Raw genomic sequence first — 27,978 nt, forward strand, 5'->3', positions numbered from 1 at the left:
TTTGCAGTAGGCTAGTGTCTGTAGCGGCTTAATACGGTGTGTATTCAATCTGGACTAGGTCCCGGGGTTTTTCTGCATTTGCGGTTTCCTTGTTAACAAAATTTCTGGCGTCCGTGTTATTTCTTTTCCGCATTATATTTTATATAATTGAAATAATACAGGTTGTGTGTTCGTGATCATCAATTGAAAATCCAACCTTTGGGTGTTGATTGATATTGATTGATCCTTGGACATTAGTCTTTGGTACCGTCCAAGTATTCCTTGTATTTGATAAAGACTCGCTATTGTTTCTAGCTTGAGTAAAAATCAAATCAAGAGAGAGATATTAACTCTTTGAGATACTTTTATCTAGATTGAGTCTGACTGTCTGGTTGATTCTCTAGCAAAGTATTTCGGAGTTAGTCCATACAGATTTCTAAGCGAAATATTGTGTGGTGTTGTTAGACCCCCGCTTTTTCACTCCGTTTCATGGCTTATTCCCGGTCGAATTCCATGAATTAGTAATATATATTCATTGTTCGGGCATCTGGGCCACCACCGAGTAAGCCCCGATAAAATGGTGCGAGTGTACTTAACAATAATGCACGAACGAGCACCCAAATGCATAAACAAGCATTCATAAATATGGATGAACGAGGAAAACTAGGCAAAAACAGAAAGGAAAATAATTAAAAAATAATAAAGACGCACGCACGGGACCGGGCCCAGCAGCCGGCCCCACGCCTCTTCCTTTTATTTTTAACTTATTTTATTATTTTTCCTTGTCTCTTGAAAACTCCTTGTTTTATCAAACTTCCTCGTTCGAGCAAAACTCCTAGTTTCTCCATATTTCCTCAAATAATGAAAAATAATAATAGGGAAGAGCGCGGGACCTGGCCTACTAGACGGCTAGCCATGCCCTATCCTTGGCCGGTCCCACTTCTCGTAATTCTTTATTTTATTATTTCTTCTTTCATCTCATGAAACTCCTTCACTTGAGAAAGAACCCGGTTTTTTCCATATTTTCTCAAATATGCTTCAAACTATCAAAAACCAAAAAGTTAAACGGTCACATGACCATCCGGGCTTTCCACGATAAATATTAAAATATCATTTATTTTAATATTCTTAAAACATTGGTTGCACGAGCAAAAATTCAACTTGCTCACTCAAGCAAAATCGAGAGTTTCAGTCAAGATGAAACTCTTCTGAAAATCCAAAATATTGCTCAAACGCGCACCAAAAAATACCCAAATTATTAGAATTGAGTCATGGAAAATATGGTGACATGGTCATGCCACCTTGACCGACCAAGGTTGGCCCTTAGGCTTGCAGAAGCCGGTCCCACATGCTATTAATGATTTTGACCTAATTAATCTTCTACAATTCATATTGGGTTCAAACTCTTTCCAACCAATTTGGAACTTGATCAATCAACCATCAGTTGGTCCCACGACCACCAAGGGATAGTTTCACACACCTTGGTAGGTCCCTCCTCTCTCCATTATTAGGTTTTAGCACCACGATCACTATTTTAATAATGCTTAAACGAGCATTTAATCATCCTTTCACAAATGGGCCAACAAAGGACTTTGGTACACACTCATTCGAGCACGTGGGCGCTACATGGTCAGCCATCATCCCATACAGTCGGTCCCCCTATCACTCATTGATTTATTTTCAATAAATCATCAATTGATCAACAATCGATCAAAATTAGGGTTTTAAATCAAATGGTCTGCAAAGCAAAATTCAAACCCAAATAATTTTATGTGTATCCAACAATCAATATTCTAATTAATAATATTTAGTAGCTGCCAATATTTTAATTAATATTTTATTTGGTCCCGCTACCAATAATTCATGAATCGAACATTATTGCTCAAACGAGCAATATTTATTTTACATGATCAACTGGGCTCAGAACTCATTGATTCACCTATCAATTGCTCGGCCGAGCGATATTCCTCATGATTCAACTATGAGCATTCGAGAATTTTATTGATCCAACAATCAATATTCTAATTTAATGTTTGGTCCTGCAACCAACATTTTTGCTCGGCTGAGCAACATGGTTCAAACGGACGACCATCCAATATTTATGATTCCTCTGTCATTCAATCATTCATGACATATTAAATCAGAAATGAGCATTCTGCATAATTCAACAATAACTCTGATTTCCTATCGAACATATCAGAATAAGTCCTTGATTGAGCAATCTCATCAGACGATCATCCAAATTCCCAAAACATCATTATTACCTCGACTGGTAAAATGATACATCACAATTCATTGAGACTTAGCGTTTGAGTGTGTCTCAAAATACATCTTATACTCAATCCATGAGTTCCAAAGCATATCACATTCGTTCATTATACTCGACTCATCAATGCTAAGACTCATCGTCTAGTCAAGTCAACAACTGTCTAATTAAATACACGTCTGCCATGCAGACTCCACATTCTTGAGACATCAATCACGTCACATGGGGGATATTCACTAGGATTTTAGTCTGGCGGCTTACGGCACGTGTGTTCACCCACAATGAGAAATGTGAGTAAGTCGTGCAAGCGGTTGAGGAAGTTAGCAAAGTAGTGGATGGACAATCAACCAAGTCTCCACACGACCTGGAACTGGTTTGACCACGATCTCCCACTTTCCCACTCTTTCACTCGAGAAACCGTCACACTTATTAGGATCAATGTGTCTATTATTCTTGCAATATAAATAAGTTTCTGAATCCACGATTGAACAACGAAGAATTCTCATCTGAGCAATTACTCTCAAGAATTCAATCAATCAACTAGAACTTATTTGAACTCAACAGTTCACAAAACTTTGCAGGAACCTTAAACAGATCCACAATCCTTAATCATATAATCTCACACACTACTCAGCTTCCCTCCTACAGATCGACCCTCTTCCCTCTTTGTAACCGAATTGACTCTAAAATGACCATTGTCTTGGTTTAGGACGGAGTCCTACAGATTGATTCTCGAACTCAAAGCACTCCCGTGCAGTGCATCTGTTAGAAGCAGGTTTAAGAAGTTTGCTCGGTCGAAGGTTCTCCATCCGCACGGTCGTCTCTTCACTTTCCTAAAAACACCAGCAAATGTTTTTGCCCCATCTACAACTGGGCAAAACATGCTCACATGGTTGAAGAAAGGATGCGGCAACAAAAAGAACAAGGTGAAGCAGATGGGATGAATGGTTCTTCCAGTGTGACGATGTATACAATGATGACGGGTCTGACCCGAGAAAGAATAAAAGAACCAGGGATGACTAGATAGAGGATAACTATGTCTTGTTGGATGAAAACCAGGAGCAGAATGAAGGAAATTAAGCTTTTCAGAATGATGGAGTCTATCATATGTACAATCCTACTGAAACTTACAATGGGGAAGACCTGAATATCGCAGATGCTGAAAAAGGAGGAAGGAGTGAAAAACCCTACCACTCAACCAATACCTGAAATACGATTGAGCGCTGCAAATCAGGTTTGCAATAAACTTTCATCTTTCCATAATCTTATTGTACTTCCTCTTAATCATTTTAATTTTTTTGATTTAATTATTTGTCTTTGGAATCTCTGGGTTGATTACAATAGTTGCCAGTGTTTGGTTTTAGAATTTAGAATTTGCCTTGATTTTAACCTAAAAAACCAAATTATGAAAATCTTATCCTGGAATGTCCAGGGGTTGGTCAATAAATATACTAGACAACATCTGGGAGAGTTAATCAAATCTAATGACCCGAACATTATCTTCCTGTGTGAGACCAAAACCATGAATTTGAAAATGGAAAACTTACTCATTGTTATAATTATATGAACAATATCTATGTCAATCCAATAGGGGCCTCGGGAAGTTTGCTTTTGTTGTGGAAAGATGGAATTCATATTGATCTAGTCGATATGAATTTTAATTTCATTTCAGTTTTAGTTAATTTGGATTCTAGAAGTGGTTACACTTTGTTAAATTGTATGTATGGTGCTCTAGATGATATATGATGGGATAAACAGTGGGATTACCTTGATAATCTAGCAAGTAGGTATAATTATCCTTGGATTGTTCTTGGAGATTTAAATTTTATTATTAGACAAGAGGAAAAAGTTGGTGACAACTTAGTGTTAGAGCATAGCTCGGTCAACCTCGCATGCGTTGCTATCTCAAGCATGTTTGTCAATGTTAGTGATCAAAACTATAAGTCTTGATTTCTAGCCTACATAGCTAAGTCTCGGACTAGGATAAAAAAGTGTAGTTGAGCTCAAGGACTTCATGGCAATTCATCATACAACGACGAAGATCTATACAAAGAACCGTGGAACTTCATCACAAAAAGGTATGTGGAGACTTGAACTTATCTATCACTCAAAAGTCTATCTCTTCTATCCCCTACTTCTTATGAGACAAAAGTCGTATGCTATATAGACTAGATCATACACATTTGACATTTCGAGTTGAGCATTCATTGCTTATATTTTATCTCGAAATCGTGTGTTGGTAAAGCGTTTCTCTTTATTCAAGTTTATCTTCACCTAGTGACGAAAGTCATGAAAAGTTTCAATCACTTTGAGAATTGCTCTGACGTGAATCGATCTGTGAATAACGGCTACATAGCGTCTTCTGAGAATGTCTCAATGATTGAAATGAGAGTTTAAATTACATAACCATGTATTCCTTGAACCGAAGTTTTCGAACTTTGTTGATCAAGAGAAATCGGGAGGATTGTGGAATTGGCTTGCCAAGTCCGCGAACCTAGTTCGCAGACTCAGTCCGCGAAATGTCGGAAGTTCTCGACCGAGAATTTCTGCTGGATTTTCCAAAACTCGTTTGTGTGCTAAGTCCGCGAACTCAGTCTGTGAACCCAGTCCGCGAACTGGCGGAAGTTCTCTTTCCGAGAATTTCTGCTGAGTTTGGAAAACTCAACCGATTAACTTAAGTCCGCGAACTTGTTTGTGAACTTAAGAGGTTATGATCTAAAGATGTGCTCTGAACATGAAACATTAAATTACTAAGGAATGCTTTATGCAAACCGTGGCTATAATGTTCATGAGCCGATTCAATTGAATCGAATCATCTTTGTTTCAATTGTGTCTTGTGTAGTTACATAAGATCTCATAGCAATTGAACAAATCTTTAACTAGTTCATTTGAGTCAATTGAACTAGTTATGGTGAAGAAGAACAAGGTTAATATGAAATGCTCATATGGTTAACCTTTTGGGTTACTATGTTGAACCAACATACACGTACACGTTTGGGCATGGTTTTCACGAACCCAGTAAACGTCTACCCAAGTGTGTGTGACAAGCTAAGTTTTCGATCTAACGGTTGAGAAATATTAGCTTGAATCTAAATCAGGTTTTCATCTAACGGTGAATAAGGATTGCTTTGTAACTAAGGCAAAACCTTGATTTGAAGGCTATATGAGGGAGACATCTAGCATTGTGCAAAACTAATCCCCACACGTCTGTATGCTACTAGTACGCCCGCTAGAGTCGATCTCCATTAACCTTTGATTTTCTTCTCTAAAATCAGGTTAACGACTTAAAGAATTCATTGGGATTGTGAAGCCAGACCGATACTACTTTATCGTAGTTGTGTGATCTAAATTGCATCTTCTATCGTACGAGTACAATCGATTGATTGGCTTGAGATCGTGAGAGTTCTCCGATAGGAAAGATAAGAAAGGTCACAAACATCTTCGTCTCACTGTTTGTGATTCCTCGACAATCCGCTTGTGTAGTCAGGAAGGATTGTAGAGAGGTGATTGATTAATCTAGGCTGTTCTTCGGGAATATAAGACTGGATTATCAATTGATTCATGTTCAACTTGATTTCATATCAAAAGACGGAACAAAACCTAGGGTTTGTCTGTGGGAGACAGATTTATCCTTTTATAGACTTTTCTGTGTGAGAAAGATCTGTTCATTATCGAGACTGTGATTTTGGGTTACATCAACTCTTGGTTGTGGGTGACATCAACTAAGCGAATCAAGTGCGCAGTATCCTGCTGGGATCAGAGGCGTAGGAGTACAACTGTACCTTGGATCGGTGGGAGACTGATTGGGGTTCAACTATAGTCCAGTCCGAAGTTAGTTTGCAATAGGCTAGTGTCTGTAGCGGCTTAATACGGTGTGCATTCAATCTGGACTAGGTCCCGGGGTTTTTCTGCATTTGCGGTTTCCTTGCTAACAAAATTTCTGGCGTCTGTGTTATTTCTTTTCCGCATTATATTTTATATAATTGAAATCATACAGGTTGTGTGTTCGTGATCATCAATTGGAAATCCAACCTTTGGGTGTTGATTGATATTGATTGATCCTTGGACATTGGTCTTTGGTACCGTCCAAGTATTCCTTGTATTTGATAAAGACTCGCTATTGTTTTTAGCTTGAGTAAAAATCAAATCAAGAGAGATATTTACTCTTTGAGATACTTTTATCTAGATTGAGTCTGACTGTCTGGTTGATTCTCTAGCAAAGTATTTCGGAGTTAGTCCATACAGATTTCTAAGCGAAATATTGTGTGGTGTTGTTAGACCCCCGCTTTTTCACTCCGTTTCATGGCTTATTCCCGGTCGAATTCCATGAATTAGTAATAGATATTCATTGTTCGGGCATCTGGGCCACCACCGAGTAAGCCCCGAGAAAATGGTGCGAGTGTACTTAACAATAATGCACGAACGAGCACCCAAATGCATAAACAAGCATTCATAAATATGGATGAACGAGGAAACCTAGGCAAAAACAGAAAGGAAAATAATTAACAAATAATAAAGACGCACGCACGGGGCCGGGCCAAACGGCCGGCCCCACGCCTCTTCCTTTTATTTTTAACTTATTTTATTATTTTTCCTTGTCTCTTGAAAACTCCTTGTTTTATCAAACTTCCTCGTTCGAGCAAAACTCCTACTTTTTCCATATTTCCTCAAATAATGAAAAATAATAATAGGGAAGAGCGCGGGACCTGGCCTACTAGACGGCTATCCATGCCCTAGCCTTGGCCGGTCCCACATCTCCTAATTATTTATTTTATTATTTCTTCCTTCATCTCATGAAACTCCTTCGTTTGAGCAAGAACCCGGGTTTTTCCATATTTTCTCAAATATGCCCAAACTATCAAAAACCAAAAAGTTAAATGGTCACATGACCATACGGGCTTTCCACGATAAATATTAAAATATCATTTATTTTAATATTCTTAAAACATTGGTTGCGCGAGCAAAAATTCAACTTGCTCACTCAAGCAAAATCGAGAGTTTCAGTCAAGATTAAACTCTTCTGAAAATCCAAAATATTACTCAAACGCGCACCAAAAAATACCCAAATTATTAGAATTGAGTCATGGAAAATATGGTGACACGGTCATGCCACCTTGACCGACCAAGGTTGGCCCCTAGGCTTGCAGAAGCCGGTCCCACATGCTATCAATGATTTTGACCTAATTAATCTTCTACAATTCATATTGGGTTCAAAATCTTTCCAACCAACTTGGAACTTGATCAATCAAACAACAGTTGGTCCCACGACCACCAAGGGACAGTTTCGCCACCTTGGTAGGTCCCTCCTCTCTCCATTATTAGGTTTTAGCGCCACGATCACTATTTTAATAATGCTTAAACGAGCATTTAATCATCCTTTCACCAATGGGCCAACAAAGGACTTTCGTACACACTCATTCGAGCACGTGGGCGCTACATGGTCGGCCATCATCCCATACAGCCGATCCCCCTATCACTCATTGATTGATTTTCAATAAATAATCAATTGATCAACAATCGATCAAAATTAGGATTTTAAATCAAATGCTCGCAAAGCATAATTCAAACCCAACTAATTTTATGTGTATCCAACAATCAACATTCTAATTAATAATATTTAGTAACTGCCAATATTTTAATTAATATTTTATTTGGTCCCGCTACCAATAATTCATGAATCGAACATTATTGCTCAAACGAGCAATATTTATTTTACATGATCAACTGGGCTCAGAACTCATTGATTCACCTATCAATTGCTCGGCCGAGCGATATTCCTCATGATTCAACTATCAGCATTCGAGAATTTTATTGATCCAACAATCAATATTCTAATTAATAATATTTAGTAGCTGCCATTATTTTAATTAATATTTTATTTGGTCCCGCTACCAATAATTCATGAATCGAACATTATTGCTCAAACGAGCAATATTTATTTTACATGATCCACTGGGCTCAGAACTCATTGATTCACCTATCAATTGCTCGTCCGAGCGATATTCCTCATGATTCAACTATCATCATTCGAAAATTTTATTGATCCAACAATCAATATTCTAATTTAATGTTTGGTCCTGCAACCAACATTTTTGCTCGGCTGAGCAACATGGTTCAAACGGACGACCATCCAATATTTATGATTCCTTTGTCATTCAATCATTCATGACATATTAAATCAGAAATGAGCATTCTGCATAATTCAACAATATCTCTGATTTCCTATAGAACATATCAGAATAAGTCCTTGATTGAGAAATCTCATCAGACGATCATCTAAATTCCCAAAACATCATGATTACCTCGACCGGTAAAATGATACATCACAATTCATTCAGACTTAGCGTTTGAGTGTGTCTCAACATACATCTTATACTCAATCCATGAGTCCCAAAGCATATCACATTCGTTCATTATACTCGACTCATCAATGCTAAGACTCATCGTCTAGTCAAGTCAACAACTGTCTAATTAAATACACGTCTGCCATGCAGACTCCACATTCTTGAGACATCAATCACGTCACATGGGGGATATTCACTAGGATTTTAGTCTGGCGGCTTACGGCACGTGTGTTCACCCACAATGAGAAATGTGAGTAAGTTGTGCAAGCGGTTGAGGAAGTTAGCAAAGTAGTGGATGGACAATAAACCAAGTCTCCACACGACCTGGAACTGGTTTGACCACGATCTCCCACTTTCCCACTCTTTCACTCGAGAAACCGTCACACTTATTAGGATCAATGTGTCTATTATTCTTGCAATATAAATAAGTTTCTGAATCCACGATTGAACAACGAAGAATTCTCATCTGAGCAATTACTCTCAAGAATTCAATCAATCAACTAGAACTTATTTGAACTCAACAGTTCACAAAACTTTGCAGGAACCTTAAACAGATCTACAATCCTTAATCATATAATCTCACACACTTCTCAGCTTCCCTCCTACAGATCGACCCTCTTCCTTCTTTGTGACCGAATTGACTCTAAAATGACCATTGTCTTGGTTTAGGCCGAGGTCCTACAGTTGATTCTCGAACTCAAAGCACTCCCGTGCAGTGCATCTGTTAGAAGAAGGTTTAAGAAGTTTGCTCAGTCGAAGGGTCTCCGCTCGCACGGTCGTCTCTTCACTTTCCTAAAAACACCAGCAAATCGTTTTGCCCCATCTACAACTGGGCAAAACATGCTCACATGGTTGAAGAAAGGATGCGGCAACAAAAAGAACTAGGTGAAGCAGATGGGATGAATGGTTCTTCCAGTGGGACGATGTATACAGTGATGACTGGTCTGACCCGAGAAAGAATAAAAGAACCAGGGATGACTAGATAGAGGATAACTATGTCTTGTTGGATGAAAACCAGGAGCAGAATGAAGGAAATTAAGCTTTTCAGAATGATGGAGTCTATCATATGTACAATCCTACTGAAACTTACAATGGGGAAGACCTGAATATCGCAGATGCTGAAAAAGGAGGAAGGAGTGAAAAAACCTACCACTCAACCAATACCTGAAATACGATTGAGCGTTGCAAATCAGGTTTGCAATAAACTTTCATCTTTCCTTAATCTTATTGTACTTCCTCTTAATCATTTTAATTTTTTTGATTTACTTATTTGTCTTTGGAATCTCTGGGTTGATTACAATAGTTGCCAGTGTTTGGTTTTAGAATTTAGAATTTGCCTTGATTTTAACCTAAAAAACCAAATTATGAAAATCTTATCCTGGAATGTCCAGGGGTTTGTTAATAAATATACTAGACAACATCTGGGAGAGTTAATCAAATCTAATGACCCGAACATTATCTTCCTGTGTGATACCAAAACCATGAATTTGAAAATGGAAAGATTTACTCATTGTTATAATTATATGAACAATCTCTATGTCAATCCAATAGGGGCCTCGGGAAGTTTGCTTTTGTTGTGGAAAGATGGAATTCATATTGATCTAGTTGATATGAATTTTAATTTCATTTCAGTTTTAGTTAATTTGGATTCTAGAAGTGGTTACACTTTGTTGAATTGTATGTATGGTGCTCTAGATGATATATGATGGGATAAACAGTGGGATTACCTTGATAATCTAGCAAGTAGGTATAATTATCCTTGGATTGTTCTTGGAGATTTAAATTTTATTATTAGACAAGAGGAAAAAGTTGGTGACAACTTAGTGTTAGAGCATAGCTCGGTCAACCTCGCATGCGTTGCTATCTCAAGCATGTTTGTCAATGTTAGTGATCAAAATTATAAGTCTTGATTTCTAGCCTACATAGCTAAGTCTCGGACTAGGATAACAAAGTGTAGTTGAGCTCAAGGACTTCATGGAAATTCATCATACAACGACGAAGATCTATACAAAGAACCGTGGAACTTCATCAACAAAAAGGTATGTGGAGACTTGAACTTATCTATCACTCAAAATTCTATCTCTTCTATCCCCTACTTCTTATGAGACAAAAGTCGTATGCTATATAGACTAGATCATACACATTTGACATTTCGAGCTGAGCATTCATTGCTTATATTTTACCTCGAAATCGTGTGTTGGTAAAGCGTTTCTCTTTGATCAAGTTTATCTTCACCTAGTGACGAAAGTCATGAAAAGTTTTAATCACTTTGAGAATTGCTCTGACATGAATCGGTCTGTGAATGACGGCTACATAGCGTCTTCTGAGAATGTCTCAATGATTGAAATGAGAGTTTAAATTACATAACCATGTATTCCTTGAACCGAAGTTTTCGAACTTTGTTGATCAAGAGAAATCGGGAGGATTGTGGAATTGGCTTGCCAAGTCCGCGAACCTAGTTCGCAGACTCAGTCCGCGAAATTTCGGAAGTTCTCGACCGAGAATTTTTGCTGGATTTTCCAAAACTCGTTTGTGTGCTAAGTCCGCGAACTCAGTCCGCGAACCCAGTCCGCGAACTGGCGGAAGTTCTCTTTCCGAGAATTTCTGCTGAGTTTGGAAAACTCAACCGATTAACTTAAGTCCGCGAACTTGTTTGTGAAATTAAGAGGTTATGATCTAAAGATGTGCTTTGAACATGAAACATTAAATTACTAAGGAATGCTTTATGCAAACCGTGGATATAATGTTCATGAGCCGATTCAATTGAATCGAATCATCTTTGTTTCAATTGTGTCTTGTGTAGTTACATAAGATCTCATAGCAATTGAACAACTCTTTAACTAGTTCATTTGAGTCAATTGAACTAGTTATGGTGAAGAAGAACAAGGTTAATATGAAATGCTCGTATGGTTAACCTTTTGGGTTACTATGTTGAACCAACATACACGTACACGTTTGGGCATGGTTTCACGGACCTAGTAAATGTCTACCCAAGTGTGTGTGACAAGATAAGTTTTCGATCTAACGGTTGAGAAAAATTAGCTTGAATCTAAATCAGGTTTTCATCTAACGGTGAATAAGGATTGCTTTGTAACTAAGGAAAAACCCTGATTTGAAGGCTATATAAAGGAGACATCTAGCATTGTGAAAAACTAATACCCACACGTCTGTGTGCTACTATTGCGCCCGCTAGAGTCGATCTCCATTAACCTTTGATATTCTTCTCTAAAATCAGGTTAACGACTTAAAGACTACATTGGGATTGTAAAGCCAGACCGATACTACTTTATCGTAGTTGTGTGATATGATCTTGCATCTTCTATCGTACGAGTACAATCGATTGATTGGCTTGAGATCATGAGAGTTATCCGATAGGAAAGATAAATAAGTCACAAACATCTTCGTCTCACTGTTTGTGATTCCTCGACAATCCTCTTGTGTAGTCAGGAAGGATTGTAGACAGGTGATTGATTAATCTAGGTTGTTTTTCCGGAATATAAAGTGTGAAAATTGTCTTATCAGCACCACCTCTAGAAAATCCTTTTTGAAGTAAAAGGAAGTCAACTTATCATACCAAGCTCCCGGGGCTTGTTTTAGGCCATATAAAGCCTTTTTGAGTTTGAGGACATGATATGGAAATAATGGATCTTTAAATCCTTTTGGTTGAGCAACAAAAACTTCTTCTTTTAAATCCCCATTGAAAAATGCAGATTTAATATCCATTTGAAAAAGTTTTATCTTAAGATTACGGGCATAAGCAAGTAAAAGTCTAATAATTCTAAACGAGCAACATTAGCAAAAGTTTCATCAAAGTCAATATCTTCAATTTTCGAATATCCTTGTGCAACGGGTCTGGCTTTATTTCGGAAAACTGCTCCAAATTCGTCTTTTTTGTTCTTGAAAATCCACTTTGTTCCAACAACATTTATTCCTCTGGTTTAGGAACTAGTTCCCATACTCCTTGTCTTTCGAATTGGTTAAGTTCCTCATGCATTGAGTTTACCCAAGCAAAGATCACTGAGAGCTTCTTCAACATTTTTTGGTTCTATTGAGGAAAGAAAGCAAGTGTAGTGACAGACATTCTGAAGTTCCCTTCGAGTCATAACTCTAGCGTTGGCATCTCCTATGATATCTTCAGTGAAATTTCTTTGATGCACCCACTTAGCATATTTGTGGACAATATTTTCAGTATCATTGGGTTGTTCAACAATACTATCATTATCATCTTTATCATCAACGTCACTAACAAGAGGAACAATTGCTGGTTCTTCTTCAATCTGTTTATCTTTACTAACATTTTCTGAAGGAGGAAGTTCTGCAACAATATGATTGTCTTGATGAAAGTCACTAATGTCATCAATAACAACATTAATAGATTTCAGCAATACTTTGGTTCTGAGATTATATACTCTGAATGCACGACTATCAGAAGCATAGCCAAGAAAAATTCCTTCATCACTTTTGGAATCAAATTTTCCTCTATGTTCTCTGTCCGTAAGTATATAACATTTTCATTCGAAAACCCTTAAATAACTCAGATTGGGTTTTCTTCCATACCATAATTCATAAGGAGTATTTATAGTTTTTGACCTTAGATAAACTCTACTAATAAGACAGCAAGCTGTGAACACAGCTTCTCCCCAAAAAGCTAATGGTAAGCTTTTATTGTGAAGCATTACTCTTGCCATTTATTGAATATTTCTATTCTTTCTTTCAGCTACACCATTTGCCTGAGGTGTAATGGGAGCATAAAATTGATGAGAAATTCCAAGTTGATTGCAGTATTCATATACTTCTGTATCCTTGAATTCTGTACTACGATCGCTCCTTACTTCCTTTAGTTTGCGACCTTGTTCATTTTAGATTCTATTTACAATAATCTTAAACTCCTCAAGCGTGTCATTTTTGTGTTTTAGGAAAGCAACTCATATGAACCGTGTGTAATCATCTACCATCACTAAAGCATATTTCTTTCCTCCAACAGTTGCTTGTTGAATATGACCAAAAAGATCCATATGAATGAGGTAGAGAGGAGCACGAGTGGCTATGTATCGAGAAAGTTTATATGGAATTTTTCCTTGCTTACCTTTTTGACAAACACCACATATACACCTTCTACTTTAGTATTTATTTTTGGAACGCCTCTAACAAGTTCATGATTAATGAGATTTCCCAGCATTCGGTAGTTGATATGACCAAATCCTTCATGCCACAAATAGGTTGACTCTACCTTGGTCAAATTACAGTATAAATTAGACTGTATATCAACGAGATAACAGTTATTCATAATTTTTCGTCCATGAAAAATTATTTTTCCAGACTTATCTTCAATATCACATCCTCCCATATTGAAGATCACTTTATGACCTTTATCACAAATTTGACTGACTGAAAGGAGATTGGCTTTCATTCCTTTGACATAAACTACATCATGAAGTTCAGGTATACCTGGAAGTTTGATAGTTCCCTTTTTGCTAATAGGACAGCTGCTTCCATCCCCAAAGGTTACAGATCCTCCCTTGTAGTCTTCAGTCTTTGTGAACCAAGAAACATCAACTGTCATATATCTACTACAACCACTATCTAGAAACCATTGGAATGGAGAAGTAGTTTCAAGTGCAAATGTTCCTAGGCATTGTTTAGCAATTTTTCCAGATTGTTTTGATTCTGAGTTAGGATGTCTTGTTAAGTTCTTATATAATCTCTTAACACATTTAATCATATTTTTTGCACAAAAAATCTTCAGAATTAAACCATACCATCCTTTTTGAAGAAGATCTTTAGATAACTTCTTCTTATTCGATTTCAAATGTCGAGATGTTAGTATTGGAGATTCGTTAGACTTCCTTACAGTAAGATCTTCTGTATTCTTGACCATCCCTTTATCAATCATGATATTACTGATATCTTCAGTATGTGACCAATTCTCTTCAATCTTTTCTTCTAACATCTTGACAAGTACCGAATAATGCTCTTCAGAATCTTCTGGAAGAGAGTTTAGTATCTTTGAAACGTTAACTGAATCATCCATTGTATTCAATTTTTATAGGATGGATAGCACCAAACACATATTTTTAGATCTTTTCGTGTTTGTCTGGTCTGATACCAATTGAAAACATAAGGGTACCCAAATATACCACAATCTTAAACTTTTTCACCTATAAGTCCTATTACCGAAAGTGATTGTCTGTGGACTGAGTCGAGACAATACAGCGAATCGGTATTCACACTTTGTGTGATGTCTATGGATACGAGATCAAGACAATACAACAATCAAAGTGTGATTACTTGACAATAGGTTTGGACTTAACCAAACTCTATAGGATCACTATCAAGTAATACGGAGTTAACGTTTGTGTAATTTATTTTAAATTATAATAATAACAATTATAATCACGGAAAATAAAAGTAAATGACACAGCAAGATTTTGTTAACGAGGAAACCGCAAATGCATAAAAACCCCGGGACCTAGTCCAGAATTGAATACTCTCAGAATTAAGCCGCTATACAAAATCAAACCAACTTCGTATAATTGAGACCAAACAACTTAACCTATAGTTCACCTAGTTTCCTCAGTATCCCCGCGCTTCCGGCATTCGATAAGTGCACGCACTGGAACAATTCCTTTGGTCTTATTCCAAACAGTAAAGGAACAACAAATCTGTTCGGTAACAACTCTATTCAATCTCAGTGATATGAGTTATACAAAGGATCTTCTGTTTAATCCAATAAACTCCTTTGTTGGGTTTAGATCTATCTATCCAAGAACTACCAAAGTAGAAGAGTTTAGATTTTGCAATCAAATATAGAATCTACCTGTTTATGGGTGAAAACTATTTCTGCTGGTTTTGGTAATTTGGGGTGTATGGATAAGAAATGAATCTAAACCCTAAACAAATGCACTGCACGGGAGTGCTTGTGATTCGAGAAATCAATCTGTACAACTCCGTCCTAAACCAAGAAATGGCCGTTCCAGACTTGCTTCGGTCACAAAGTGAAGGAGATGGGGTTGATCTTAGGGAGGGAAGCGAAGAAGGTGTTGAGATTGTGGAGGTGTTGGTTGTGTATGACTTGTATCAGAAAGATGAACTGGATTGAAGAATGTAAGCTATCAGTTCTGGTGTTTGGATACGGTTGTATCAACACTTGGTTTATGTTGTCTTGTTATGTCTTGGAAATAGGGAGGAGAACCTATTTATAAAAGTACTTGAGCCTAACCCACGTCTCTTATAGGAAGTGGAGGAAGTGGAGTGATGGAGTAGTGGAGTTGCGTGTGTTAGTGTCACACGATCTGTCTTTGCCCACTTCTCCCATCATCACTAACCGTCCATGTCTTCCTGACACGTTCTTGTGATGGCGCGTTGTGCGCTGCACGCTGTAAACCGCCAGACCAATACCCCAGTAAGTATCCCCCAGTTTGTGACATGTTTGATGTCTCGAATGAGTGGATCGTGGGACCCACAAAAGGTAGCATGTGATGCTAGACTAAATAACTAAGTTATTTAGGAAGTCGATACTTGTGAAGTATTGTGTGTATTTTATGCAGTTAATGCATCGAATATATTCAGCATGTGTGAAGCATCGCTGTTTTAAGGCTTAACGGAGTAAGTCGCTGATAAGCATCTTAAAATAGCACCACGTACAGCCATCTTCGAGTGATCGTTTGGAGGCTGTACAGGTAATTCCTAACTTGGCCGATCACTTTGTGTGGAAGAGTGGTGGACGGTGATCGTGGTGATGCCTCACTGGTCGCCTAACTCCTGTCTTAGGATGTCCGTCCAAGCTGGTGAAGTTGGACGGAAGAGATGGCTTGCGACCCACATCTGCGACCGTCAGATTAGGGTTTAGGAGGTGGTCGAACACCAACCTTTAGCTTGGTCGAATCCAAGAATGGGACACGTTTTCGGCAGGGACGGTTGGGCATGCGTGTAGACGGCATGCTGGTGTAGGTGTCTGTACCTCACTGTCCCATGGAGATGCGATCTAAGCCACTCAATTTGTCTGGCAAAGAGGAGCGGCTGAGATTGATTTGCGACAGAAATCCCATGCCATCTGTCTTGGCCGATCAGTCAGGCGTGCAGTCGGCAGGCCAGTGTACACGTCGGTACCTCACTGTCCCGTGAAGATGTGATCTAAGCCACTCAATTTGTCCGGCAAAGTTGAGTGGTCGAGATCGATTTGCAGTTTCAAACGCGTGGCCATGCCTAGTTTGGGCGCACGAATCGAGACGACCAACCATAGTTGGTCTTGAACGATTAGTCATGTATGTAAGCGGGCCCACGGTGATTGTGTTGACATTCTCTGGGCCCTTTGAATCTACATCTACACCCTCCATCTTTGCCTGCGAAGATGGATGGTTGAGACTGATTTGCGACACATGTGATGTTCCGCAAACCCTAATTAGGGTTTCACGTCCACGCTGCTTTGGCTGGACGAATTGGCAAGCCACGCTTTTCTTTTGGGGAGGCCGACCATGTGGGACCCACGTTGGGCCGGTGGTGAACGCGCCAATACCTGCCTGGTGGCTATGGGTCCGATCTAAGCCATCCAATCATGCCGGTGAAATTGGATGGTCGTGATCAATTTGGGACCTTTAGTGGAATTTCCTGCGACCCTCAATTCTTCACGCTGACAGAACTTCGGAAAAACGTATATTGCAATATGGTCAGGTTAAGGAAGAGTCCGTCATGCAGGTAGGAAGAAGGTCCGCCGGTGTACACCACAATGCTTGTTCGACCGGCTTTGGGCCGATCCACGCCGTCCAACCACGCCGGTGAAGTTGGACGGACGTGATGAACTTGAGACTTCCATAGGTGGCCTTTGTTTGTACGATTCCTCCAAGATGCTCCATACCAGTCTGGACATCCAACTTCAGGCTGGTGTTCGGTGGTAGTTTGGGAGGCATGGTAGGTATTCGACCGACAAGGGCATAAGCGGGCCTGCTGGTGGTCATTAATGTAGTAGCCTGCTCCTGCTGAGGATCGTCTAGGCTGGTTAAATGGTGCGACCGACTTGTGTGGCTGTGATTGTTTCTGAGACTAATATGAACAATCCAGATTCAAATATGTTTCGGGCTAGTATAATACGCCGAGAGATGTATCCTGTACGAGTATTTCGTGCATACCTCATTATCAACGTTTGGAGATTCATGTTACTCTGCTGAGAGCAACACTCAGTCGTCATGCCACACTAATAATGAGAGTTCAGCGGAACAGGAAATACAAGGATAGTCATGTATTAATTGATAACGCTATAAATTCACAGGGTATAAGAGATTGTTTCTACATGCTCCAACCTGGATGAATTAGTAAAGTGGAGAAGTATTCATCACTTATCAGTGGCTCTATCCTTTGCAGGATGTCAACGCATAATTTTTGGCTTTTTACAATTTTAGCCTTAATTAAAAATCCACCATCAACATTAAGTCCCCTGCCAAGCACATAATGGTTACACTATTGTGGGGTAGGCACGAGATGGTGACAAATTTGTATACTAAAATGACCAAGCTAGAGTAAATACATATTTACCGCATAAACATCGTCAGGTGGAGCTGGTCAAACTAGGGTTTGGGAGAAAAGCACGACTTGGTCGGCGTTGAGACCTCAGGATAAGCTCTGCTGTAGCTGATTCGGTCTTTCTTAGGGTTTTCTTCAACATGTATGCGGGGTTTAAAACTGCCATTCATTGATAGGCTTTTCTTGCAGAAACTCTATCTCTTCAACATGTCGAACAACAACAGATCATTTTCTTCGTATCACCCAGGATCTTCTGTTAAACGCGCACGCCCATCTGAGGTTCAAGATGAACAGCTTTCGATGACTCTCCTGTTCGTGCTCGCCGAAAGGCCGTACCAGTTCGTTCTCCCCCCTTTTTGCAGAACGCCCATGTGTGACAGTGGTCGATGATGATGATTTGACCAGTCCTCTTCCTTCAAATTCAAACACAACCACCCCTGCTGACCTCGATGATGCATATTTAGGTATCTCGTCTTACGAATATCCCAACGCAGGTCTTCCATTCGATATTCACATGAAATGTCTGTCTTCCAGCTATTGAACCATCAGCGGATTCTTGGTGCGGAAGGAATTTGTGCCTTTATACACAAAAGTATGGAAGAGTTATGACCATATTGCAACCAGGAATGTAGTTCAACACTGTGCATCTGCTTTGGTTAATACGGTGAACTTCCTTCTTCCCATGATTGCCGAAATGAAAGGTATCTCCATCCGTAACGTTGCTGAATCAAAATTTGAAGAGTGGGAGAACATGTTGTCTACCTGTGAATCGATGGGATTCAATGTGGGTTGGCTACGACAGCGTCTTGACATCATCAAGGTTGATCGAGCCGGCATCCTTGCGAACGTAGTTCATGCTGCGAAGGCTATCTTGGAAGAAGAAAAGGCTCTGGCCGCTGAATCGGAGAAGGTGGAGCAGGCAGTACAAAACTTGAAGAATAGGACAGAGAGATATCAAGCTAGGTTGAAGATGATGCTCTCAAGGAACTATAACCTGCTGGATGGCCTCTTCTAAGCCACATTCAGCTATATTCTCTTATTGTTAATGATGTTCATGTCAAGAAGATTTATGAACATATTTGTGGAATAAATTTTATTAGTTTTTGATTGGTGAAAATGGGGTTTTTCATTAATGCAAATTTGATAATTCGAACGTGTAATGAAAATAAATGCATGTATTTTTGTGTCATGAGACAGAAGCGGACAATGATCAAGCATGATATGCCTTGAGCCATTTTCCGTTGATGACTGCTTCTAAATTGCCCCCGTCCACCTTGATGATCTTGTAGTAGCCGATACTGTAAGCCTTAGTGATTGTATAAGGACCTTCCCATTTCGGTGAGAATTTTGGTGCAGGCATGTCTTGCTGGATGTGCTTGACCGTCTTCAACACTAAATCTCCCACTTTGAAAACACGTGGTTTCACAGTTTTGTTATACGCCCTGGAAATTCTATTCCTGTACACTTGAATGCGTTTCTATGCTTTGCTTCTTCTGAAATCCAGAGTGTCTAACTCAGCTACTCTAGAGTTAGATGCTTCAGCCTCGTTCCAGTGGACCCCGGTTGCTGCTGGAATCCTGGCTGATGGGAGTTTGATCTCTGCTGGGAGAATTGCGTCCGCACCGTAAACAAGTGAGTATGGAGAATCTCCAATGGAGTTTCTGGGTGACGTCCGGTATGCCCATAACGCCATTGGTAACTGGTCATGCCATTCTCTAGGATTGTCATGTACTGTTCGACTGATAATCCGGATCAACGTCTTGTTGGTACTCTCAGCTTGTCCGTTTCCTTAGGGTAGTAGACAGTGGAGAAGACCTGCTTAATTCCGTATTCTTCAAGTAACTCTCGTACTTGTTTTTTGACGAAGGGAATGCCATTATCAGTGATAATATGCTTAGGCACACTAAAACGGAAAATGATATACTCTTTAATGAAAGCCGCAATTGTTGCTCTTGTAGTTCCTCGCAGAGGAATGGCCTCCACCCATTTAGTGAAGTATTCTGTTGCGGTTATGATATATTCGTTCTGCTTCGATGATGGCGGATTGATTTTTCCGATAATGTCCAGTCCCCAACTGTAAAATGGCCATGGACTGCTTATAGAGTGTAAAGGGGTGGAAGGCGCGTGAACAAGGTTCCCATGAATTTGACATTTGTGGCAGCTTTGCACAAAATCAGCTGCATCGTCCTCCATGGTCGGCCAATAGTATTTCTCGTGTATCTGTAGAAACAGTTTCCTCTTCCCTTGATGTTCCCCTTTGTGCGTTTCCTTCAGCATAACCGGGATTTCTGTCCCAGCCAGGCACCTCAATAGATCACCTCCGAAGCTCTTGCGGTATAAGATCCCTTCGTGAAATATGAACCGCTTGGCCTTTTGCTTTATCTTGACAACAACCTTTTGACTAGCAGGAGTTTCCCCGTCGCGGAGATAGATAATGTACGGCTCTCTCCAGTCCCCAGTGTGGTCCACACTAAAAACCTCCAATTGGTGTGGCGGTGCTTGACAATTTGAGCAGGACTTCTGAAGAGTCGGGATTGAGCCTCCATCTTTGGCCAGTAATAGCCCTGGCGTTGAAGTCGTCGGTAAAGCATTACCACCAGTGATTGTCCACAAATTTCATTGTGAACTCGGTTAAGTTATAGTTGTGCTTCATCTTCCCCAAGACATCTCGATAGGGAACCATCCGGGTTTCGATGATATAACATACCATGAAGCATGAAGAAGTTCTGCAGGGTTTTGAGACTGACCTTTCCTTGGGAAAGTGAGTTGCTGAGCTCCTGAATGATCAGAGTTCGCCAATCGCAAATCTTGGTGTCTTTGTATTGTGACAGCCATGTTGATTCTATGGTTCTCCTCTTTACTGTCAGGGTTTCTTCCAAACCTTCGAACTTCAATTTGGACGCCAGTGTGTCTAGACAATCGGCGTGTTTGTTGTTGCTGCGACCAACATGGATTATGGTTGCATCGGCAAAGTAGTTTAGTAACCTTTGTGCTTCTGACCGGTATGGAACTAGCGTTACTTCCTTCAATGCGTATACTCCATATATCTGGTTCACCAGTAACTTGGAATCACTTCTTATCTCCGGATGTGTGACTCCTGCTTGCTTGGTTATTGACAGCCCTATGAGGAAGGCTTCATACTCCGCTGAGTTGTTGGTACATTGGAAGTCCAGCTTGAAGGAGTGTGAGAATACTTCCCCAGTTCGGGATACGAAGGCCACGCCCGCTCCTCCGGTGTTATTGTTAGGAGTGGCAGAGCCGTCAAAATACAATATCCACACTTCTTCCTCGACAACGGAGATGTCTGGAAATTCTCCAGGAAGATCCTCGTGTAGTCCCGTAGTGCCTTCCCCAGGGAATGCTGCTAGTAAGTCTGCGACTGCTTGCCCCTTGATAGCTCTCGGTGATGCACACGTTATGTCTAACTCTGACATTTGGACAAGCCACTTGGCCGTCCTTCCCATCAGGACCGGTTTTGAAAGTAAGAACTTCGCAGGGTCAGATTTAGATATGAGTACCACCTTGTTGGACAACAGGTAATGTCTGAACTTCTGAATGGAATGGATTAGAGCTAAACATGATTTCTCCGCCTTGGGATATCTAAGTTCAGCATCTCTTAATATTTGAACGAAGTAGTATATGGGACTTTCGATTCCCTCATCGTCTTCTTGAGCGAGCAAGGCCCCGACGGCGGTGTCACTGAAGGCGGTGTAGAGACAAAGCGGTTTCCCTTGGACGGGAGACTTCATGATGGCTGGAGATAATAGTATTCGTTGAATTTTTCGGAACGCTTCCTGTTGAGTTGCGGTCCAAACGAAGATTGCTCCCTTCTTCAGCAAGGGGGTGAATGAGGCAACAAGCTGTGCCATGCCAGGTATAAAACGTCGAATGTAGTTCACCTTGCCCACGAAGATTTGGAGTTCCTTCACAGTTCGTGGTGGCGGCATCGTGAGGATGGCTTGAGTCTTGGACGGGTCCACCTTGATCCCTTCTGCAGTTACTTGGAATCCCAGAAATTTTCCTGAAGAGACACCGAAAGCGCATTTCAAAGGGTTCATCTTCAATTTGTATTCTCGACACCGCTCGAACACTCGCCGTAAGACTCCGGTATGGTCTGCTCGAGCTCTTGACTTGACCACAATATCATCTACGTAGTCTTCTACTTGTTTATGCATCATGTCGTGGAAGATTGCCGTCATAGCATGTTGATATGTTGCACCGGCGTTCTTTAAACCGAATGACATAACGGTATAGTAGAAATTTCCAAGGGGGGTTCGAAAGTGATAGACGCATTTATGTGTCTAGTTTGTCCTCAATGTTCCGTATTGTTAGTACTCAATTTCGTACTCATTATGGTGTTTTTATGTGTTTGTAGGTATTTTTGGGAAATAAACATTTTAGGAAATTTCGGCTCAAAAAGTTGCTCGGAGCACCCCCTGAGGACAATTGCCATATGGACCCCCAATTTTACGAAGGAGAACCCCCGGCTATGTATAGGCCAAATTCATTCTTAGCACCCACCGGTTATTTGGCACCCAAGATTTTGGATAGGGGCACCTTCATCTTCCACGTTTGAATATGATTTTGGCGGGAAATTTTACTCTCAACTGCGAGAGTTTGTGGCGAGATTTTTGGGTGTATTCTTAAGAGTTTAATGAAATATAAAACTCTTACCATCAAAACAAGGTTGAGTAATAGCTATACAGGCGAGGAAAAAGGAAGACCATATTGATTCTCGACTCGTTAACCAGAGGTTGAATATTTTGGAGATCCTGTGGAAGATACGTATTGACTCAGAGAAGATATTGTCCTAAGATTATATTATGCATTGATTGGGAGATATTTGAGGATCCAGGACACGCAAAGAGATTATTTTCGTAGCATGCAGAGAAGGTTATATTCTCGGGTTTTCTTCTGGTTGAAAATGGAAAAAAACAGGGATCAAACAGGGAAGAAATCTTCTCTCATAAGTTTAAATCTTCCTAAGAAACGCATTTCATGTGTTTGGAGTGTGTAACCACGAGCATAAGCGTGAAAGAGAAAAGAAGAAAAATTCCCGAGAAAATATTGAAGATATTCTGAAGTTATTACGGTGTTTTCTTGACCCTGTGAAGGGTATAAATAGGTGATGCAAGTTTCAGGATGAGGGACGGATAGTTTGGGAGAGTTTTAGAGCACCAGAAAGTCGAAAAAAATCAAGTTACAGAGCTGCCATTTATTTGTTGCTGCTGAATAACACGAAGAACATTGACCCACACAAGCAATCGTTTATGCTACAGTGATTGCGACTGTTGCAGGACAGTCTTAAGAGCTACAGTTTCAGCGACTTTTGTAGAACAATCTAATTTGTTACAGTGACAGTCGAGGGTCGTAGTTCTCTGTTTTGTAGCAAATATAATTGTTACAAACCCGATTTTGAATTATTTCTCCCTTTTCATCATTTGTAAACCCATCTTTGAGCATAAATGAAATCAACTTTTGAGCGTGTTTCCAACATGATGAGAGGCTAATTTCTCCCACAACCAAGGCAGTGAGGAAGCTATTTACACATGAATAATTGGTAATTATTTATTTCCTCTAATTTATAATTTATAATTCACTCAATCACTGCTTTTGCAGAGTTTTTAATTGTTTGCAAAAATTTTCTTCATTAGTTGTGATTCAATTAGATAGGTTATGCTTTGTTTAGATAATCTATTCTTAGGGATACAATTAATTTTTGAGAATTTTCCAGATTACTTGTGAATTAAGAAATAAGAGTCTTAAAAGATAATTAGAGTTTTGGATTGTTTGCCATAATTTATTCATGTGTAATAGTGAAATCAGTGTCTTGGTTGTTTTCTAATATCTTGAAGTCAATTTTTTAATAAGTTTCTTTGTTTTTAAATTTTTATTAAGTCTAAAATTCATTGCCTTCACAAGTCTTAAAACAATCCTTTTATCACTATCTACAAAAACTTTGAAAACACATCAGAAAGGCTGTCTTACTTGCATCGTGTTCATACATCCTTATCTGATTGTAGCCGCTGTAACCATCCATGAAGGAGAACATGCCGTGTCCACTAGTGGCGATCCACTAACATGTCGATGTTGGGCAGAGGAAAATCGTCCTTGGGGCAGCACTTGTTCAAGTCTCTGAAATCTACGCAGCACCGGATATGTCCGTTTTTCTTCTTTACTGGTACCACGTTAGCTAACCAGGTCGGATGATAGCCGGCAGCTAGCAGCTTCTGAATTTCCTTTTTGATTTTCTCTTCCACTTCGTGTCTGAATTGCCTCGGAGACTGTTTGATCGTCTTGGATCCAGGTATGACATGTAGATGATGGGTGACCAATTTTTCATCCAGACCAGGCATTTCCTCATATGTCCAGGCGAATACATCTTGATACTCCTTGAGAAGTTGGACAAGACTCGCGCGTTCGTCTGTGGACAAAGTCGAACTGATAGAGACAGGCCTGGGAGATTCTTCATTACCGATGTTAACAATCTCGAGCTCGTCAGTTGTGGAGTTGGTGCCATCTTGTAGCTGTCGTGGAGCGTCCAATACCTCCTCTTGTGGCCCGTCGTTCTTGAAGCATTCATCTGGGCGGAGAGACTGGGTACCAGTCTCCCCTGCTAATTGCTAACAGAGGCGTCGGTATATTGTTTTCCCCTTCTGATCACGGCTTGCCTCGAAAGCTCGTTCCCTCTTGGTGTGGACGTGGGTTGCGGTTTCACCGGAAAAAGAAGAGTGTCTGGTCAGCAAAGGTGCGTCGTGGTGGATAGCCCTCAATGATGCAAGTCGGTCCTCTTCCTGGATTGACGCCCACGTAGGGAGTGGGGTGCACAAGACTTTATCTGATCCTTCCCGCGGAGTTTCCCTTGGCTGCAACAGTTCCACTCCGCATATTGGTGCGTAAGGAGACAATGATGCAGGAATACGGATGACTTCCTTATTCAGCATGGTCTTCAGGCACTGGTGATATGTTGAAGGGACGACCCTATTGTCATGAAGCCACGGTCTCCCTAGTATCATATGATAGTCTGGCTCCTTCTATATGACTTCAAATTTCACTTTTGACTGAACTGTCCCTACTGATAAATTCAGATTGACATACCCGTATGTGTTGGCATGGTTTCCTTCAAAGTCTTTCATTGTGGTAGGCTGCCGTACGATCTTGAATGGGCGAACCTTGGCTTCCCTGAGAGTCTTGAGAGTAATCACATTCGAAGATGCTCCTGTGTCGATGAGGGCCCTCCTGAACTCTGAACCCTTGATGCGTGCGGTAACATGCAGGGCCCGGTTGTGATCTTCCTACGCCATCATGTCGTCCTCTGTAAATGTGACATTATTTACAGATGTTTCCGATGCGTTTAGGACTTCTGGACGTGAAGGAGCCAGGTGTACGTCCATGGCTATCTAGTTAATTGCAGCAAACGTCTCTGTCCGCTGATTCTTCGAGAGGTATAAAAGTTCACACAAACTTTCCACTAGAGATGCCGCTTGCTAATCCACTGGTCTCCAGTTCGTAGTAAAGCTGTTGATTTGATAGGGACCAGTCCCCGGTGTAGAAGTCTCCGGAACGCTCATCTCTGATGTGATCTTGACGAGGATATCAAGTATGCCATTTATCGCTTCATTGATTAGCTCCATGTTCTTCGTATGAATCTATTGTACCCGCGCTAGTTCACTCAAAGTTGGAAGTCTCCTGGTTATACCATCAGGTACGCCGTTGGGAAGAGGGGTATCTCCGTTGGAGGAATCACCAGGATTTGAGGCCGTTGAGGCGGTCCTAAGACCAACCATCTTGAAACCGATCGAATGGTATTAAAGAAATTGACTTTACAACCGAGAGATTAACCTCCCACTGTGGTCGCCAATTGTTTATGGGTGAAAACTATTCCTGCTGGTTTTGGTAATTTGGGGTGTATGGATAAGAAATGAATCTAAACCCTAAACAAATGCACTGCACGAGAGTGCTTGTGATTCGAGAAATCAATCTATACAACTCCGGCTTAAACCAAGAAATGGCCGTTCCAGACTTGCTTTGGTCACAAAGTGAAGGAGATGTGGTTGATCTTAGGGAGGGAAGCGAAGAAGGTGTTGAGATTGTGGAGGTGTTGGTTGTGTATGACTTGTATCAGAAAGCTGAACTGGATTGAAGAATGTAAGCTATCAGTTATGGTGTTTGGATACGGTTGCATCAACACTTGGTTTCTGTTGTCTTGTTCTGTCTTGGAAATAGGGAGGATAACCTATTTATACAAATCGTTGAGCCTAACCCACATCTCTCATGGGAAGTGGAGGAAGTGGAGTGATGGAGTAGTAGAGTTGCGTGTGTTAGTGTCACACGATCAGTCTTTGCCCACTTCTCCCATCATCACTAACCGTCCATGTCTTCCTGACACGTTCTTGTGATGGCGTGTTGTGCGTTGCATGCTGTAAACCGCCAGACCAATACCTCAGTAAGTATCCCCCTGTTTGTGACATGTTTGATGTCTCGAATGTGTGGATCGTGGGACCCACAAAAGGTAGCATGTGATGCTAGACTAAATAACTAAGTTATTTAGGATGTCGATACTTGTGAAGTATCGTGTGTATTTTATGCAGGTAATGCATCGAATATATTTAGCACGCGTGAAGCATAGCTGTTTTAAGGCTTAACGGAGTAAGTCGCGGATTAAGCATCTTCAAATAGCACTACGTCCAGCCATCTTCGAGTGATCGTTTGGAGGCTGTACAGCTAAGTCCTAACTTGGCCGATTACTTTGTGTGGAAGAGTGGTGGACGGGGATTGTGGTGATGCCTCACTGGTCGCCTAACTCATGTATTAGGCTGTCCGTCCAAGCTGGTGAAGTTGGACGGACGAGATGGCTTGCTACCCACATCTGCGACCGTCGGATTAGGGTTTAGGAGGTGCTCGAACACCAACCTTTAGCTTGGTCGAATCCAAGCATGGGATACGTTTTCGTCAGGGACGATTGGGCATGCGTGTAGACGACATGATGGTGTAGCTGTCTGTACCTCACTGTCCCATGGAGATGCGATCTAAGCCACTCAATTTTTCTGGCAAAGAGGAGCGGCTGAGATTGATTTGCGACAGAAATCCCATCCCGCAAAAGAATTGAAGACCGCACGTCGTGCCTACTTCGGGCGCCAGTTTCGGGATGACCAACCATGGTCGGTCTTGGACGATCAGTCAGGCGTGCATTCGGCAGGCCAGTGTACACGTCTGTACCTCACTGTGCCCTGAAGATGTGATCTAAGCCACTCAATTTGTCCGGCAAAGTTGAGTGGTCGAGATCGATTTGCAGTTTCAAACGCGTGGCCATGCCTAGTTTGGGCGCACAAATCGACACGACCAACCATAGTTGGTATTGAGCGATTAGTCATGTATGTAAGCGGGCCCACGGTGATTGTGTTGACATGATTTGGACCCTTTGAATCTACATCTACACCCTCCATATATGCCTGCAAAGATGGATGGTTGAGACTGATTTGCGACACATGTGATGTGCCGCAAACCCTAATTAGGGTTTCACGTCCATGCTGCTTTGGCTGGACGAATTGGCAAGCCACGCTTTTCTTTTGGGGAGGCCGACCATGTGGGACCCACGTTGGGCCGGTGGTGAACGCGCCAATACCTTCCTGGTGGCTATGGCTCCGATCTAAGCCATTCAATCATGCCGGTGAAATTGGATGGTCGTGATCAATTTGGGACCTTTAGTGGAATTTCTTGCGACCCTCAATTCTTCACGCTGACACAACTTCGGACAAATGTATATTGCAATCTGGTCAGGTTAAGGAAGAGTCGGTCATGCAGGTAGGAAGAAGGTCCGCCGTGTACACCACAGTGCTTGTTCGACCGTCTTTGGGCCGATCCACGCCTTCC

At 40.8% G+C, this 27,978-nt stretch overlaps 1 protein-coding gene across 1 annotated transcript in view; it reads right to left on the minus strand.

The window, feature by feature from the left end:
* Positions 1–12,312, minus strand: part of LOC113342201 — a 30,237-nt gene extending 17,925 nt beyond the window's left edge. Inside the window, exon 1 of the mRNA XM_026586818.1 lies at positions 12,164–12,312. Coding sequence (XP_026442603.1) covers positions 12,164–12,312 — 149 coding nt within the window. The remainder of the gene's footprint in view (positions 1–12,163) is intronic.
* Positions 12,313–27,978: the final 15,666 nt, after the last annotated feature.

This window comes from Papaver somniferum, unplaced genomic scaffold, assembly GCF_003573695.1.
Source record: "Papaver somniferum cultivar HN1 unplaced genomic scaffold, ASM357369v1 unplaced-scaffold_35, whole genome shotgun sequence".
Classification (NCBI taxonomy): domain Eukaryota; kingdom Viridiplantae; phylum Streptophyta; class Magnoliopsida; order Ranunculales; family Papaveraceae; genus Papaver; species Papaver somniferum.